General features: G+C 33.4%; 1 protein-coding gene across 1 annotated transcript in view; it reads right to left on the minus strand.

The window, feature by feature from the left end:
* DNAH9 (dynein axonemal heavy chain 9) overlaps positions 1–17,911 on the minus strand; it is a 572,299-nt gene that overhangs the window by 454,984 nt on the left and 99,404 nt on the right. Inside the window, exon 11 of the mRNA XM_074264740.1 lies at positions 791–859. Within this exon, the coding sequence (XP_074120841.1) occupies positions 791–859 (69 nt within the window). The remainder of the gene's footprint in view (positions 1–790; positions 860–17,911) is intronic.

Raw genomic sequence — 17,911 nt, forward strand, 5'->3', positions numbered from 1 at the left:
CTTACATGAACTGATGCTGAGTGAAATGAGCAGGACCAGGAGATCATTATAAACTTCAACAACAATACTATATGATGATCAGTTCTGATGGACGTGACTTTCTTTAACAATGAAATTAATCAAATCAGTTCCATTTATTCAATAATGAAGAGAACCAGCTACACCCAGCGAAAGAACTCTGGGAAATGAGTGTGAACCACAACATAGCATTTCCACTCCCTCTGTTTTTGTCCGATTGCATTTTTGATTTCCTTCTCAGGTTAATTTTACCTTATTTCTAAGTCCGATTTTCTTGTGCAGCATAATAACTGTATGGATATGTGTATACATATGTTGTATTTAAAATATACTTTAACATATTTAATATGTATTGGTCTACCTTCCATCTAGGGAAAGGGTGGAAGGGGAAGGAGGGGAAAAGAAGGTTTTTACAAGTGTCAGTGCTGAAAAATTACCCATGCATATATCTTGTAAATAAAAAGCTATAATAAAGATAATGAATAAACCACTTTAGTATCATAAAAATAGTAACATTCCAGGCTTGCTGAAATTTGTTACAAAACCAGCAACAACAGGAGAACTACATAATTTAGAAAATAATGTGAACAGCTGAGCATGGCAGTGGACTTCTATGATCCTTAATGTAAAGCAGACTGAAGCTTTTGTAGTTGCTTATTTCTCCTTCTCAAAGATGACCCAAATGATGTCACTATATTGTAGTCAATGTACTATGTATCTTACTGTAGCTGAAAAATATAAGAGAGAATAACTGGTCATGTAATTTACTTACTTTTCCAGTAGCTGAAACATGTCTTCATACTTTTGTAGCATCTCTTTACCTTCAGAGGCTTCCATACAACTAGTAAAAATGGATAACATAAAGAAACAGCATCTGATTAGTGAAGTTGAAACAATGTTTGTGAAACAAAATGACATCTTTAAAAAGTTTAGTAGATGAAAGAATTGCTTTAAATATTACATTTCACAAATGTTTCAAGTAAATTAGCTCTCTATCATCTGCACCTCCAGAGATAACCACCACATATAATTTGTGGTTTGGTAGCTGTTCTGATACTTCAAATTTAGTAGTCTGCTTTAACTATAGTTTCCAATAGAAACCCCAAGTGGGGATATGAGTTCATGACTCAGATTACAATCCCCATTACTCTAGGAAAACCTATTATGTATAGTCAGTAGGGCTATCAATCAATAAATCCATAAATCAAAATCACATTTATATAGTACTTTATGGTTTCCTATAACACTTCGTTTAACATAACCTTTGACAGGTAGATGTACAAGTATTTTACAGGTGAAGAAACTGAAGTTCAGGAAAGTTACAAGATTTACTCTTCTCTACATAACTATCTAAGTATCTAATATGTGCTCTGAATAAAGTCTCCTATCTCCTAACCCTAAGGCCCAGTTCTATTATTATTTTTACATATATATTATTTGGATCAATTGTATGTTCCTCATCTCAAAGGGCGGAACCAAGATGGGAAAGAGGGCACACATTTCTTTCTGACCTCCTCCTACAACTCTCAGACTAATTAGTAAATCCAGCCTCTGAATTAGTTCAGGACTGGCAGAATCCATGAATATTGGGAGTGCAACAAATTACCAGAAGAAGAGAATTTCAAATATTGTCAGAAAAAGTCTGTTTTAATTGGACATGGAAGGAGATGCGCTAAGTGCAAGCAGGCTGAGCACAGACTCCAGTGTGGCAGTGCAGACCTGGGACTGTGGGAGCTCCCCACGATGAAGAATCTATGTAGAGGAATCCCGATAGATGCAGAAAAAGCATTTGATAAAATCCAACATCCATTCCTATTATAAACACTAGAAAGTATAGGAATAAATGGAATTTTCCTTAAAATAGTCAGTAGCATCTATTTAAAACCATCAGCAAGAATCATATGTAATGGGGATAAACTGAAATTATTCCCAATAAAATCAGGGGTGAAACAAGGTTGCCCACTATCACCATTACCATTCAAGTTGTATTAGAAATGCTAGCTTTGACAATAAGAGAAGAAAACGAGATTAAAGAAATTAGAATAGGAAACCAAACTGTCACTCTTTGCAGATGATATGATGGTATACTTAGAGAACTCTAAAGAATTAGAAATTATCCATAACTTTAGCAAAGTTTTAGGATATATAATAAATCCACATAAATCCTCAGAATTTTTATACATCACTAATAAAATTCAACAGCAAAAGATACAAAGAGAAATTTCATTTAAAATAACTGTTGATAGTATAAAATATTTGGGAATATATCTGCCAAGTCAGGAACTATATGAGAAAAACTACCAGGCACATTCCACACAAACAAAGTCAGATCTAAACAACTGGAAAAAATAAAGTGCTGTTGAATAGGTCGAGCAAATATAATAAAGATTACAATACTACCTAAAGTAATCTACTTATTTAGTGCTATTTTCTTTTTTTTTTTTTTTTTTTTTTTTTTTTTTTTTTTCTTTTTTTATTTATTTTTTTTTTTATTATATATATATATATATTTTATAATATTATCCCTTGTATTCATTTTTCCAAATTATCCCCCCTCCCTTATTCCCTCCCCCCGACGACAGGCAATACCATACATTTTACATGTGTTACAATATAGTCTAAGTACAATACATGTGTGTGAATATCATTTTCTTGTTGCACAATAAACATTAGAATCCGAAGGTACATGCAACCTGGGCAGACAGATATTAGTGCTAACAATTTACATTCCCCTCCCAGTGTTTCTTCTCTGGGTGTATCTACCTCTGTCCATCATTGATCAACTGGAAGTGAGTTGGATCTTCTTTATGTTGAAGATTTCCACTTCCATCAGAATACATCCTCATACAGTATCGTTGTTGAAGTATACAGTGATCTTCTGGTTCTGCTCATTTCACTCAGCATCAGTTGATTTAAGTCTCTCCAACCCTCTCTGTATTCCTCCTGCTGGTCATTTCTTACTGAGCAATAATATTCCATAACTTTCATATACCACAATTTACCCAACCATTCTCCAACTGATGGACATCCATTCATCTTCCAGTTTCTAGCTACAACAAAAAGAGCTGCCACAAACATTTTGGCACATATATGTCTCTTTCCGCTCTTTAGTATTTCTTTGGGATATAATCCCAGTAGTAGCGCTGCTGGGTCAAAGGGTATGCACAGTTTGATAACTTTTTGGGCATAATTCCAGATTGCTCTCCAGAATGGCTGGATTCTTTCACAACTCCACCAGCAATGTATTAGTGTCCCAATTTCCCCACATCCCCTCCAACATTTGTCATTATTTGTTCCTGTCATCTTAGCCAATCTGACAGGTGTGTAGTGGTATCTCAGAGTGGTCTTAATTTGCATTTCTCTGATCAGTAGTGATTTGGAACACTCTTTCATGTGAGTGGATATAGTTTCAATTTCTTCCTCTGAGAATTGTCTGTTCATATCCTTTGACCATTTATCAATTGGAGAATGGTTTGGTTTCTTATAAATTATGGTCAGTTCTCTATATATTTTGGAAATGAGACCTTTGTCAGAACCTTTGTTTTTAAAAATATTTTCCCAATTTGTTACTTCCCTTCTAATCTTGTTTGCATTAGTATTATTTGTACAGAAACTTTTTAGTTTGATGTAATCAAAATCTTCTATTTTGTGATCAATAATGATCTCTAGTTCTCCTCTGGTCATAAATTCCTTCCTCCTCCACAAGTCTGAGAGGTAGATTATCCTCTGTTCCTCTAATCTATTTATTATCTCCCTCTTTATGCCTAAATCATGGACCCATTTTGATCTTATCTTGGTATATGGTGTTAAGTGTGGATCCATATCTAATTTCTGCCATACTAATTTCCAGTTTTCCCAACAGTTTTTTCCGAATAATGAATTTTTATCCCTAATGTTGGAATCTTTGGGTTTGTCAAAGATTAGATTGCTATAGATGTACCCTTTTTTGTCCTTTGTATCTAATCTGTTCCACTGATCTACCGGTCTATTTCGTAGCCAATACCAAATGGTTTTGGTGACTGCTGCTATATAATATAGCTTTAGATCAGGTACACTTAGACCACCTTCCTCTGAGTTTTTTTTCATTAGTTCCCTTGCAATTCTTGACCTTTTATTCTTCCATATGAATTTTGTTGTTATTTTTTCTAGGTCATTAAAATAGTTTCTTGGGAGTCTGATTGGTATAGCACTAAATAAATAGATTAGTTTGGGGAGTATTGTCATCTTTATTATATTCGCTCGGCCTATCCAAGAGCACTGAATGTCTTTCCAATTATTTAAATCTGATTTTATTTTTGTGGCAAGTGTTTTGTAATTTTTCTCATATAATTCCTGACTTTTCTTTGGTAGATGGATTCCCAAATATTTTATACTCTCAACATTTGTTTGGAATGGAATTTCTCTTTGTATCTCTTGCTGTTGCATTTTGTTAGTGATATATAAAAATGCCGAGGATTTATGTGGATTTATTTTGTATCCTGCCACTTTGCTGAAATTTTGAATTATTTCCAGTAGCTTTTTAGCAGAGTCTTTGGGGTTCTCTAAATATACCATCATGTCATCTGCAAAAAGTGATAGTTTAATTTCCTCATTTCCTACTCTAATTCCTTGAATCTCTCGAGGCTAGCGTTTCTAGTACTATATTGAATAGTAATGGTGATAGTGGGCAACCTTGTTTCACTCCTGATCTTACTGGGAAAGGTTGCAGTTTATTTCTATTGCATATTATGCTTACTGACGGTCTTAAATATATACTCCTGATTATTCTAAGGAATAATCCATTTATTCCTATACTCTCAAGAGTTTTTAGTAGGAATGGATGTTGGATTTTGTCAAATGCTTTTTCTGCATCTATTGAGATGATCATATGGTTCTTATTAATTTGATTATTAATATGGTCAATTATATTAATAGTTTTCCTAATATTAAACCAGCCCTGCATTCCTGGAATAAATCCTACTTGATCATAGTGTATTATCTTGGAGATGATTTTCTGAAGTCTTTTTGCTAATATCTTATTTAAGATTTTAGCATCAATATTCATTAAGGAGATTGGTCTATAATTTTCTTTCTCAGTTTTCGATCTACCAGGTTTAGGTATCAGTACCATGTCTGTGTCATAAAAGGAATTTGGTAGGACTCCTTCATCCCCTATTTTTTCAAATAATTTATATAACATTGGGGCTAATTGTTCTTTAAATGTTTGGTAGAATTCACATGTGAATCCATCTGGCCCTGGGGATTTTTTCCTGGGGAGTTGATTAATAGCTTGTTCTATTTCTTTTTCTGAAATGGGACTATTTAAGCAATTTATCTCCTCCTCTGTTAATCTAGGGAGCCTATATTTTTGGAGGAAGTCATCCATTTCACTTAAGTTATCAAATTTATTGGCATAAAGTTGGGCAAAGTAACTCCTTATTATTTCTCTAATTTCCTCTTCATTGGTGGAAAGATCCCCCTTTTCATTTGTAAGACTATCAATTTGATTTTCCTCTTTCTTTTTTTTGATCAAATTTACCAAAGGTTTATCTATTTTATTGGCTTTTTCATAAAACCAACTCTTGGTTTTATTTATTAATTCAATAGTTTTTTTTTACTTTCAATTTTATTGATTTCTCCTTTTAATTTTTGTATTTCGAGTTTAATTTTTGGTTGGGGGTTTATAATTTGGTCTTTTTCTAGCCTTTTAAGTTGTAAGCCCAATTCGTTAATCTTCTCTTTCTCAATTTTCTTCAAATAAGCCTCTAAAGATATAAAATTTCCCCTTATTACCGCTTTAGCTGCATCCCAAAGATTTTGATATGATGTCTCATCATTATCATTATCTTGGGTGAAATTGTTAATTGTTTCTATAATTTGCTCTTTCACCCAGTCATTCTTTAAGATGAGATTATTCAGTTTCCAATTACTTTTTGGTCTATTTACCCCTAACTTTTTACTGAATGTAGCTTTTATTGCATTGTGATCTGAGAAGAAGGCATTTATTATTTCTGCCTTCCTACATTTAATTTTGAGATCTTTATGTCCTAGTATATGGTCAATTTTTGTATAGGATCCATGAACTGCTGAGAAGAAAGTATATTCCTTCCTATTGCCATTCAGTTTTCTCCAAAGGTCTATCATACCTAGTTTTTCTAATGTTCTATTTACTTTTTTAATTTCTTTCTTGTTTGTTTTGTGGTTTGATTTGTCTAAATCTGAGAGTGCAAGGTTGAGATCTCCCACTATTATAGTTTTACTGTCTATTTCCTCTTGCAGTTCTCTTAACTTTTCCTTTAGAAAGTTAGATGCTATACCACTTGGTGCATATATGTTTAGTATTGATATGGCTTCATTATTTATGCTACCTTTCAGCAGGATATAGTTTCCTTCCTTATCTTTTTTAACGAGATCTACTTCTGCTTTTGCTTGATCTGAGATAAGGATAGCTACCCCTGCTTTTTTGGCTTTACCTGAAGCATAATAGGCTCTGTTCCAACCTTTTACCTTTACTCTGTATGTATCTCCCTGCTTTAAGTGTGTTTCCTGTAGGCAACATATTGTAGGGTTCTGCTTTTTGATCCAATCTACTATCCGTCTCCGTTTGATGGGATCGTTCATCCCATTTACATTTACAGTTAAAATTACTAATTCTGTATTTCCTGCCATCGTATTATCCCCAGATTATGCTTTTTTCCCTTGACCCCCCTGATCCCCCTCCCCGATATTTAATTTACAGACCCCCCTTGTGACGCGCAACCCTCCCTCTTTTTTTTTTTTTTTTTTTTAGGATCCCTCCCCCCTCCCTCCAAGTCCCTTCACTTATTCCCCTTTTCCTTTTCCCTTTTCCTCTCCCCCCTTTTAATGAGGTGAGAGAAAATTCTCTGAAAAACAAATATGTTAATTATTTACTCTTTGAGCCTCTTCTGATGAGAGTAAGATTCACACAATGATTCTCCCCCTCACTAAGTTCCCTCAGATATGGTGTATTTTCTATGTCTCTTCCTGGGATGTAGTTTCCCTCTTTTTATCACTTCTTCCCCTTTTTCTGAACCGACCTCCTTCCCTTTACTACACCCCCCTTTTTTTCTTTTATATCAGTAAAATCAAATTATCCTTGAGTATTTTTTATATACCCACAACAGAGTTACAGTTCTCAAGGGTTCTGTGTACCTTTTTCTGTTTCTCTTCAGTCTTGTGGATGTAGATCAAATTTTTTGTTTAAGTCTGGTTTTTTTCTTAGAAACATATAGAATTCCTCTGTTTCATTGAATGACCATCTTCTTCCGTGGAAAAAGATGCTAAACTTAGCTGGGTAGTTCATTCTTGGTTGCAGTCCTTGATCTTTTGCCTTACGGAATATCAGGTTCCAGGCCCTTCTATCTTTTAATGTGGAGGCAGCCAGATCTTGGGTGACCCTTATTGTGGCACCTTGGTATTTAAATTGTTTTTTTCTAGCTGCTTGCAGGATTTTCTCCTTTGTGTGGTAATTCTGCAGCTTAGCCACAATATTCCGTGGTGTTCTTTTTTTAGGGTCTATTTCAGAAGGAGTTCGATGAATTCTTTCCACATCTACTTTCCCTTCTGTTTCTATTATCTCTGGACAGTTCTCTTTGATAATTTCCTGTAAAATAGAATCTAGGCTCTTTTTTTGGTCATAGTTTTCTGGAAGTCCAATAATCCGCAGATTATCTCTCCTAGATCTATTTTCCAGGTCTATAGATTTTCCCAGTAAGTATTTGACGTTGTTCTCCAGCTTCTCATTTTTTTTGTTTTGTTTGACTGATTCTTGGGTTCTCTGTGAATCATTCATTTCTATTTGTTCCATCCTGACTTTTAAGGAGTTATTTTCTTCTTTCACAGTTTTTAGTTCTTTTTGTAAATGTCCAATTTCGTTTTTAAATGAATTATTTTGCTCTATTGAATTTTTTTCCATTTCCCTAATTTTTTTTTTTTGAGAATTATTTTCTTTTTCCAATTCAGAAATTCTATTTTCTTGAGACTTTTTTATCTTTTCCAATTCAGAAATCCTACTTTCCTGTGTTTTTTTAACCTTTTCTAATTCACTAATTTTGTTTCCCTGCATCTCCTGTGAATTCTTTATTTTTTCCAACTCCAATTTCAGGACGTTGTTATTCTCTATCATAACTTCCCTTTCCTTGCCCCATTTTTCTTCGATCTCCCTCAATTTCTTAAGAGCTTCTTCTAGGAGAGAGTTATGTGATGGGGGGCAGGAATCGTTCCCCTTTAGGTTGTTATCTTCTGAATCTTTGCTGTTAACTTCCTCGGGGTTGGATACCCGCTCTTTCTCTGTATAGAAGGAATCTATAGTTTTTCTAGCTTTTTTGCTCATACTTAAAAAATGTTTTGGGGTCTTCCCTGGGGTAGGAAATTATTTACTTCTTTACCAGCTTCCTCCCAGACCGGATGGATGCAGCGGCCCCCGCGCCCGCGCTAAGAGAGAGCTCTGGGAGAGAGTTCCCCACCCCCTCCCTGGAAGTGCCTCAGAGGTGATTAGCACTACTGTGCTTCGAGGGCGTAGAATAGTGAAGACAGCAAGAAGCCCAGGCTATGTGTCCGGGTGGGGAGTGGGTGTCTGCAGCAGGTGACGTAAGAAGCCCCTGCGCTCAAACTGGAAGTGTCTGCCAGAAACCGCGGTCCCTAGTTCAAAGGTTCCGCTTCTCTGGGACTTCCTGGAGCTGAGTTCCACTCCCTCCAGCTAAGCTAGGCAGTGTGTGTTGCCTTGGGCCGTATCCACCCACTTGTCAGTCTCTTTAACTATTCTCAGGAGGTAGCTGAGGCCACACCCCCTGGTGCCGTCTGCCGAGTCACCCCCAGGGTGGGGGGGGGGGGGAAAATCTAATCTGAGTTTTAAAATATTTTGGCTTTCTCTTCTGAACTGCTAAATAATTAGCAGAGAAGAGCTAACAGCCTGTGCCAGATTCCTTTACCTCAGTGGCTTCTCTGATCCCAGAGCCCCTCCCAGCGCAATGGGCGCAGTGTGCCCCTACCCCACCGTCTGTGCTGGTCTTTCTTATTCCTCCCCTGAGAACTGACCTTTCCTGTTGAAACTCCAGATTCTCTTCAGCTGGTAAGTCGTGCTTCCAGTCCTTGTGGTATCTATCAGTCCTGAGCTAATTTTGAGACTTAATTTATCTAATTGGTTGTGAGGGAGTGAGGACGTTCACTGAGTCGTGTGTTTCTTCTCCGCCATCTTTCTATTTAGTGCTATTTTCAATAAAACTCCCAAGAAACTATTTTGCTGATCTAGAAATAATAACAACAAAATTCATCTGGAACAACAAAAGGTCAAGAATTTCAAGGGAACTAATGAAAAAAAAAAACTAAATGAAGGTGGTCTAGCTGTACCAGATCTAAAACTATATTATAAAGCAGTAGTCATCAAAACCATTTGGTACTGGTTAAGAAATAGAACAGTTTATCAGTGGAATAGGTTAGGTTCACAGAACAAAATATTCAATGACTATAGCAATTTAGTGTTTGACAAACCTAAAGACCCTAGCTTTGGGAATAAGAATTCATTATTTGACAAAAACTGCAAGGAAAATTAGAAACTAGTATGGCAGAAACTAGGCATTGACCCCACACCTAACAATGAACACCAAGCAAAGGTGAAAATGGCTTCATGATCTAGACATAAAGAATGATATTATAAACAAATTAGAAGACCATAGGATGGTTTACCTCTCAGATCTGTAGAAGAGGAAGGAATTTTTGACCAAAGAAGAACTAGAGATCATTATTGATCACAAAATAGAAAATTTTGATTATATCAAATTGAAAAGTTTTTGTACAAACAAAACTAACGCAGACAAGATTAGAAGGGAAGAATAAACTGGGAAACATTTTGATATTCAAACATTCTCATAAAAGCCTCATTTTTAAAATATAGAGAGAATTGGCTCAAATTTATAAGAATTCAAGGCATTCTCTAATTTATAAATGGTCAAAGTCTACAAACAATTTTCAGATGAAGAAATTGAAACTATTTCTAGTCATATGAAAAGATGCTCCGAATCACTATTGATCAGAGAAATTCAATTTAAGACAACTCTGATATACCATTACACACCTCTCAGATTGGCTAAGATGACAGGAAAAGATAATGACGAATGTTGGAGGGGATATGGGATAATTAGGACACCGACCCATTCTTGGTGGAATTGTGAATGGATCCAACCATTCTGGAGAGCAATTTGGAATTAGCTTAAACGTTATCAAACTGAACATACCCTTTTGACCCAGCAGTATTTCTACTGGGCTTATATTCCAAAGAGATCTTAAAGGAGGGAAAGGGACCCACATGTGCAAAAATGTTTGAGGAAGTCCTTTTGTAGTAGCAAGAAACTAGAAACTGAATAAATATACATCAATGGGAGAATGGCTGAATAAATTATTGTATATGAATGTTTTGGAATATTATTATTTTGTAAGAAATGACTAGCCAGGATAATTTCAGAGGGATCTGGAGAGACTTACATGAACTGATGCTAACTAAAATGAGCAGAACCAGGAGATCATTATACATGCCAAAAACAATACTATATGATGATCAATTCTGATAGATGTGGCTCTCCTTGACAATGAGATGATTCAAACCAATTCCAATTGTTCAGTGATGAAGAGAGCCATCTACAACCAAAGAGAGGACTGTGGGAGCTGAGTATGGACCACAACATAGCATTCCCACTCTATTCTTGTTTGCTTACATTTTGTTTTCTTTCTCAATTTTTTCCTTCTTGATCCAATTTTTCTTGTGCAGCAAGATAACTGTATAAATATGTATACATATTTTATCATATTTAACATGTATTGGACTACCTGCCATCCAGAGGAGGGAGTGGGGGGAAGCAAGGTATGATTTGGAACACAAGGTTTTGCAAGGGTCACTGTTGAAAAATTACCCATGCATATGTTTTGTAAATAAAAAGCTTTAATTAAAAATAAATTTAAAATAAATTTTTAAAAAGGATATATATATCATTTGATGTTGAAGTTATAAACAAGAGGTTTCTAACAAGTGAACCTGCATCTTTTCTGTAATATGAGCCTTGTGTCCAAATAAAGCATACTTTTAATACATCACTAAGGCAAATAGAATTTTTGTGATCTTGAGCAAGTCACAACCTCCAAGGACCTCAGTTTTTCCTGCTATAAAAAGAATTATGTTGAGCTACATCAACTCCACTGGTATCTTTCAGCACTTCGGAAAACTTAAAAAGTTTTCCAAAATTGAGATGAAAGGTAGAATTGTATTATTAGCAATGCATACTGTCAGTTGTTTTCCTTAAAGTGACAGGCTTACTTCATTAATTTTTAAGAAAATTTCTGTAAAAATACAGGAATGAGTAATCAGATTGTCAATCATTTTCACAATTAAAAATGGTATTCCATGAAAAACAGTGCCTAGTTTAGCTTGCAACTCAGTTGCTTTCAAGACTTTAATTTTCAGGTATACTTCCTCTTTCATCACAAAGAATATTAAAAAAGATGCACACTCAAGACATGAAATTCCATAAAAGTGAATAATTTTTATTGCTTCATCAAGGACACTCTTAGATAAAATTGGCATTATAAACTGTGTGCATGATTGTAGACAGGGCAATGATTATTAGTATAATTTATGCTGTTGCGATTCTGGCACTTTTACCTCCTTCGGTTGTAGCATTAACATAATTGTTGCTATTGCTCCATTGTTTTTAGTCTTGTCTCATTTTTGATGAACCCATTTGGTCTTTTCTTGGCTCATTTCACAGCTCATTTTACAGATGAATAAACAAAGACAAATAAGTCAAATGACTTGCCCAGAGTCACACAGCTAAGTAAGTATCTAAGACCAGATTTAAACTCAGGAAATGAAATTTTAATCATGAAATTCAAAAAATTTATTCCATACTCTATTTCAACACCACTACTATGCATTGTCAAGCATTAATATAAAATATTTTCTTCAGTGATTAGTTTGTGTTGGTACTGGATAAATAAAAAAAAACTGTGAGTGCATCCACATTTGTAGATTAATTTATTTATAGGACAAAATCACAATTTTGCAAATGAGATATTAACTTAGTCTGCATGTCTGCACATAAAGCTTATTCTCTTCCTCTTCCCTCTTCCTAAATCTTTCATTCATTTGCAAGAGAATGAAACTAAAAAAGACAAATTACAAGTTACTGTTATTTTTAATACATGCTTGTTTACTCTAGAGGTATTAGGGATCCAAAGGGATTATCAGACTACACTTTGAGAATTGACAACACAGGGATATAGATGTTATGATTTAGAGAATCCTAGATAATCAACCCTAGATAACAAATCTAATGTTAATTGAAATGATCACTTTAGCAAAACAGAATATAAATAAACAATATAAATGATTAGTTTTATATTTCTTAACAAAATATAATGGGAGGACATGAAAAAGGAAATTACATTCAAAATAACTATAGAATGTATAAACTATCTTGAATTTAACTATCAAAACACACTCAATACTTAGATAAATATATACATAAGACAATTTTTAAAGAAATAAAGAAAAATCTCATATAATTGAAAGGGTACTGATGGCTCATGGATGGGCCCTCCCAATATAATAAATTGATACTACCTCAATTAATGCACATATTAAGCATTATAACAATGAAACTACCAAGGAATTATTTTGGAGAATAAATGAAGTATTAACAAAATTTATCTGGAAGAATAAATGATTAAGAATCTCAATGGACATAATAAAAAATAAATATGAAGAATATTTGAACAGTATCACATCTCAAACTATTTTAAAAAGCAACAATCATTGGCATTAGTTTAAAAATAGAAAATTGTTATTTTTTAATAGTTTTTATTTACCAGATATATGCATGGGTAATTTTACAACATTGACAATTGCCAAACTTTTTGTTCTAATTTTTCCCCTCCTTCCCCCCGCCCTGAGATAGCAGGTTGACCAATACATGTTAAATATGTTAAAGTATAAATATTGTATTATATATATGTATATATATATATACACACACACACACACACATATATATATATATATATATATATATATATATATATATATATATACACATGTCCAAACAGTTGTTTTGCTGTACAAAAAGAATCAGACTGTGAAATAGTGTACTATTTGTAATAGTGTAGCCTGTAAAGGAAATCCAAAATGCAGGCAGACAAAAATAGAGGGATTGGGAATTATATGTAGTGGTTCAAAGTCATCTCCCAGAGTTCTTTTGCTGGGTGTAGCTGATTCAGTTCATTACTGCTCTATTGGAACTGATTTGGTTCATTTCATTGTTGAAGAGGGCCACATCCATTAGAATTGATCAGCATATAGTATTGTTGTTGAAGTATACAACCATCTCCTTGTCCTGCTCAGGAAATTGTTATTTGCTAATCAGTATTATCAGATTTAGCAAAGTAGACAAATAAGTAACTGTCTAAACTAACAATGGCTTGTATTGATCACATGAATATATAATGATTTCATTTATATAAAATTGAAATGTTTGTGTAAAAAAAACCATGCAGTCAAAAATTGAAGGAAATATCTAAATGGCATATATTTGCAGCAAATGTCTTTGGTTAAAATGATATCTACAACATACATTATATATACATTATATATATATATATACATATATACATATATATGTGTATATATACATTATAATGTATATATATACATTATATATATAATGTATATATATATATACATTATATATATATACGACATACATTTTATACATAATATGAATATATAAAAATGTAAGCTATTCTTCCATGAGTAAGTTATTGGGGGATATAAATAATCAGTTTAAAATGAAATAATATGATCTTATATTAAAAAGTCTTGTACTTGTACTAACAACAATCAGGTACAAATATTCAAAATCAAATAATAAGAGAAATGACTTAAAACAGTTTTGAATTTCTACCTGATATTCATCAATTTGGCAAAAAAGACAAAAAGGTGAAAATGACAATTACTAGAGTGATTATGGGACAGAAAACAGTGATGGACTGGAGGAACTGTAAGTTGCTGCTACGTTCTGGAAAGCAATTTTATATAATACCCTCAGAGTTGCTAAATTGAGCATACTAAGTATATCTTAAATATGTTACAAATAGAAAGGACTTATACATACAGAAATATTTATAGTAGAAATTTTGTAGCAAATAACTGGAAATAAACTATAAATCAATTTGAAAATAACTGAACAAATTATGGTATATAAATGTTACAAAATACTACTGTACTTGTAAAATGGCATATGAATTCAGAAAAAAATATTAGAAGACTTATGAATAACATGATAGGGTGAAATGACCAGAACCAACAGAATTGTATAATTCTGATGAATTTATTAAACAATGAAACATACTTTTCATCTCTTAGCAGAAATGCAACTGATGTATCAGACGCACAAAGTAAGGATTTCTGGTGGGGAGGGAAGAATTATTGTACAGTGATAGTAATTCATCTCCGTTCCCAAAAGATAGAAAACTCAAGGACACAAATTAAACATTATAAAACACGCAAAAGCAAACAAAAAGAAGTTCATATTTATCACTATTTTGTTAAATTTAATATGTATTAAGCTTTGAAATATATGTAATAAAAGTGTAGGATTTCATAGATAATCATTTTTGTCCTTTTATTTTCTTTTTTTGGGTCAGTATCTTTCTAACCTTTTTTTCTTTTTTTTCTTTTATTTATAATTTTTTGACAGTATATATGCATGAATAATTTTTTTATAACATTATCCCTTGTATTCATTTTTCCAAATTATCCCTTCCCTCCCTCTACTCCCTCCCCTAGATGACAGGCAATCCCATACATTTTACATGTGTTACAGTATAACCTAGATACAATATGTGTGTGTAAATCCAATTTTCTTGTTGCACATTAAGTATTAGATTCCGAAGGTGTAAGTAACCTGGGTAGATAGACAGTAGTGCTAACAATTTACATTCACTTCCCAGTGTTCCTTCTCTGGGTGTAGTTATTTCTGTCCATCATTGATCAACTGGAAGTGAGTTGGATCTTCTTTATGTTGAAGATATCCACTTCTATCAGAATACATCTTCATACAACATTGAAGTGTACAGCGATCTTCTGGTTCTATTCATTTCACTCAGTATCAGTTGATGTAAGTCTCTCCAAGCCTCTTTGTATTCCTCCTGCTGGTCATTTCTTACAGAGCAATAATATTCAATAACCTTCATATACCATAATTTACCCAACCATTCTCCAACTGATGGGCATCCATTCAACTTCCAGTTTCTACCTACAACAAAAAGAGATGCCACAAACATTTTGGCACATACAGGTCCCTTTCCCCTCCTCAGTATTTCTTTGGGATATAAGCCCAATAGCAGCAATGATGGATTAAAGGTTATGCACAGTTTGATAACTTTTTGAGCATAGTTCCAAATTGCTCTCCAGAATGGCTGGATTCTTTCACAACTCCACCAACAATGTATTAGTGTCCCAGTTTTCCCACATCCCCTCCAACATTCATCATTATTTCTTCCTGTCATCTTAGTCAATCTGACAGGTGTGTAGTGGTATCTCAGAGTTGTCTTAATTTGCATTTCTCTGATCAGTAGTGATTTGGAACACTCTTTCATATGAGTGGATATAATTTCAATTTCATCATCTGAGAATTGTCTGTTCATATCCTTTGACCATTTATCAATTGCAGAATTGTTTGATTTCTTATAAATTAGGGTCAGTTCTCTATATATTTTGGAAATGAAACCTTTATCAGAACCTTTAACTTTAAAAATATTTTCCCCATTTTGTTACTTCCCTTCTAATCTTGTTTGCATTAGTATTGTTTGTACAGAAACTTTTTAGTTTGATGTAATCAAAATCTTCTATTTTGTGATCAATAATGATATCTAGTTCTCCTCTGGTCATAAATTCCTTCCTCTTTCAAAGGTCTGAGAGGTAGACTAGTCTCTGTTCCTCTAATCTATTTATGATCTCATTCTTTATGCCTAAATCATGGACCCATTTTGATTTTATCTTGGTATATGGTGTTAAGTGTGGATCCATATCTAATGTCTGGCATACTAATTTCCAGTTTTCCCAACAGTTTTTTCCAAATAATGGATTTTTATCCCTAATGTTGGTATCTTTGGGCTTGTCAAAGACTAGATTGCTATAGATGTACCCTTTTTTTGTCCTTTGTATCTAATCTGTTCCACTGATTGACTGGTCTATTTCTAAGCCAATAACAAATGGTTTTGGTGACTGCTGCTATATAATATAGCTTTATATCAGGTACACCTAGATCACCTTCATTTGACTTTTTTTTTTCATTAGTTCCCTTGCAATTCTCGACCTTTTATTCTTCCATATGAATTTTGTTGTTATTTTTTCTTGGTCATTAAAATAGTTTCTTGGGAGTCTGATTGGTATGGCACTAAATAAATAGATTAGTTTGGGGAGTATTGTCATCTTTATTATATTTGCTCGGCCTATCCAAGAGCACTGAATGTCTTTCCAATGATATAAATCTGACTTTATTTTTGTGGCAAGTGTTTCATAATTTTTCTCATATAATTCCTGACTATTCTTTGGTAGATGGATCCCCAAATATTTTATACACTTAACATTTGTTTGGAATGGAATTTCTCTTTGTATCTCTTGCTGTTGCATTTTGTTGGTGATATATAAAAATGCTGAGGATTTATGTAGATTTATTTTGTATCCTGCAACTTTGCTAAAATTCTGAATTATTTCTAATAGCTTTTTAGCAGAGTCTTTGGGGTTCTCTAAGTATACCATCATGTCATCTGCAACAAATGACAGTTTGATTTCCTCATTTCCTACTCTAATTCCTTGAATCTCTTTCTTGGCTCTTATTGCCAAGGCTAGTGTTTCTATTAAAATATTGAATAGTAATAGTGATAGTGGGCAACCTTGTTTCACTCCTGATCTTACTGGGAAAGGTTCCAGTTTATTGCTATCACATATGATGTTTACTGACAGTTTTAAATGTATGCTCCTTATTATTTTAAGGAATAATCCATTTATTCTTATACTCTCAAGAGTTTTTAGTAGGAATGGATGTTGGATTTTATCAAATGCTTTTTCTGCATCTATTAAGATGACCATATGGTTTTTATTAATTTGATTATTAATATGGTCAATTATACTAATAGTTTTCCTAATATTAAACCAGCCCTGTATTCCTGGTATAAATCCTACTTGATCATAGTGTATTATCCTGGGGATGATTTTCTGAAGTCTTTTCGCTAATATCTTATTTAAGATTTTAGCATCAATATCCATTAAGGAAATTGGTCTATAGTTTTCTTTCTCAGTTTTCGATCTACCTGGTTAGGTATCAGTACCTTGTCTGTGTCATAAAAGGAGTTTGACAGGACTCCTTCATCCCCTATTTTTTCAAATAGTTTATATAACATTGGGGCTAGTTGTTTTTTAAATGTTTGGTAGAATTCACATGTAAATCCATCTAGTCCTGGGCATAAAGTTGGGCAAAGTAATGCCTCATTATTTCTCTAATTTCCTCTTCATTGGTGGAAAGATCCCCCTTTTCATTTGTAAGACTAACAATTTGATTTCCTCTTTCCTTTTTCTGATCAGATTTACCAAAGGTTTATCTATTTTATTGGCTTTTTTTTATAAAACCAACTCTTGGTTTTATTTATTAATTCAATAGATTTTTTTTACTTTCAATATTATTGATTTCTCCTTTTAATTTTAGAATTTCAAGTTTAGTATTTGGTTGGGAGGTTCTTAATTTGGTCTTTTTCTAGTTTTTTAAGTTGCAGGCCCAATTTGTTAATCTTCTTTTTCTCTATTTTGTTCAAATAAGCCTCTAAAGATATAAAATTTCCCCTTATTACC

The sequence above is a fragment of the Sminthopsis crassicaudata genome, chromosome 4 (genome assembly GCF_048593235.1).
Source record: "Sminthopsis crassicaudata isolate SCR6 chromosome 4, ASM4859323v1, whole genome shotgun sequence".
Taxonomy (NCBI): Eukaryota; Metazoa; Chordata; class Mammalia; order Dasyuromorphia; family Dasyuridae; genus Sminthopsis; species Sminthopsis crassicaudata.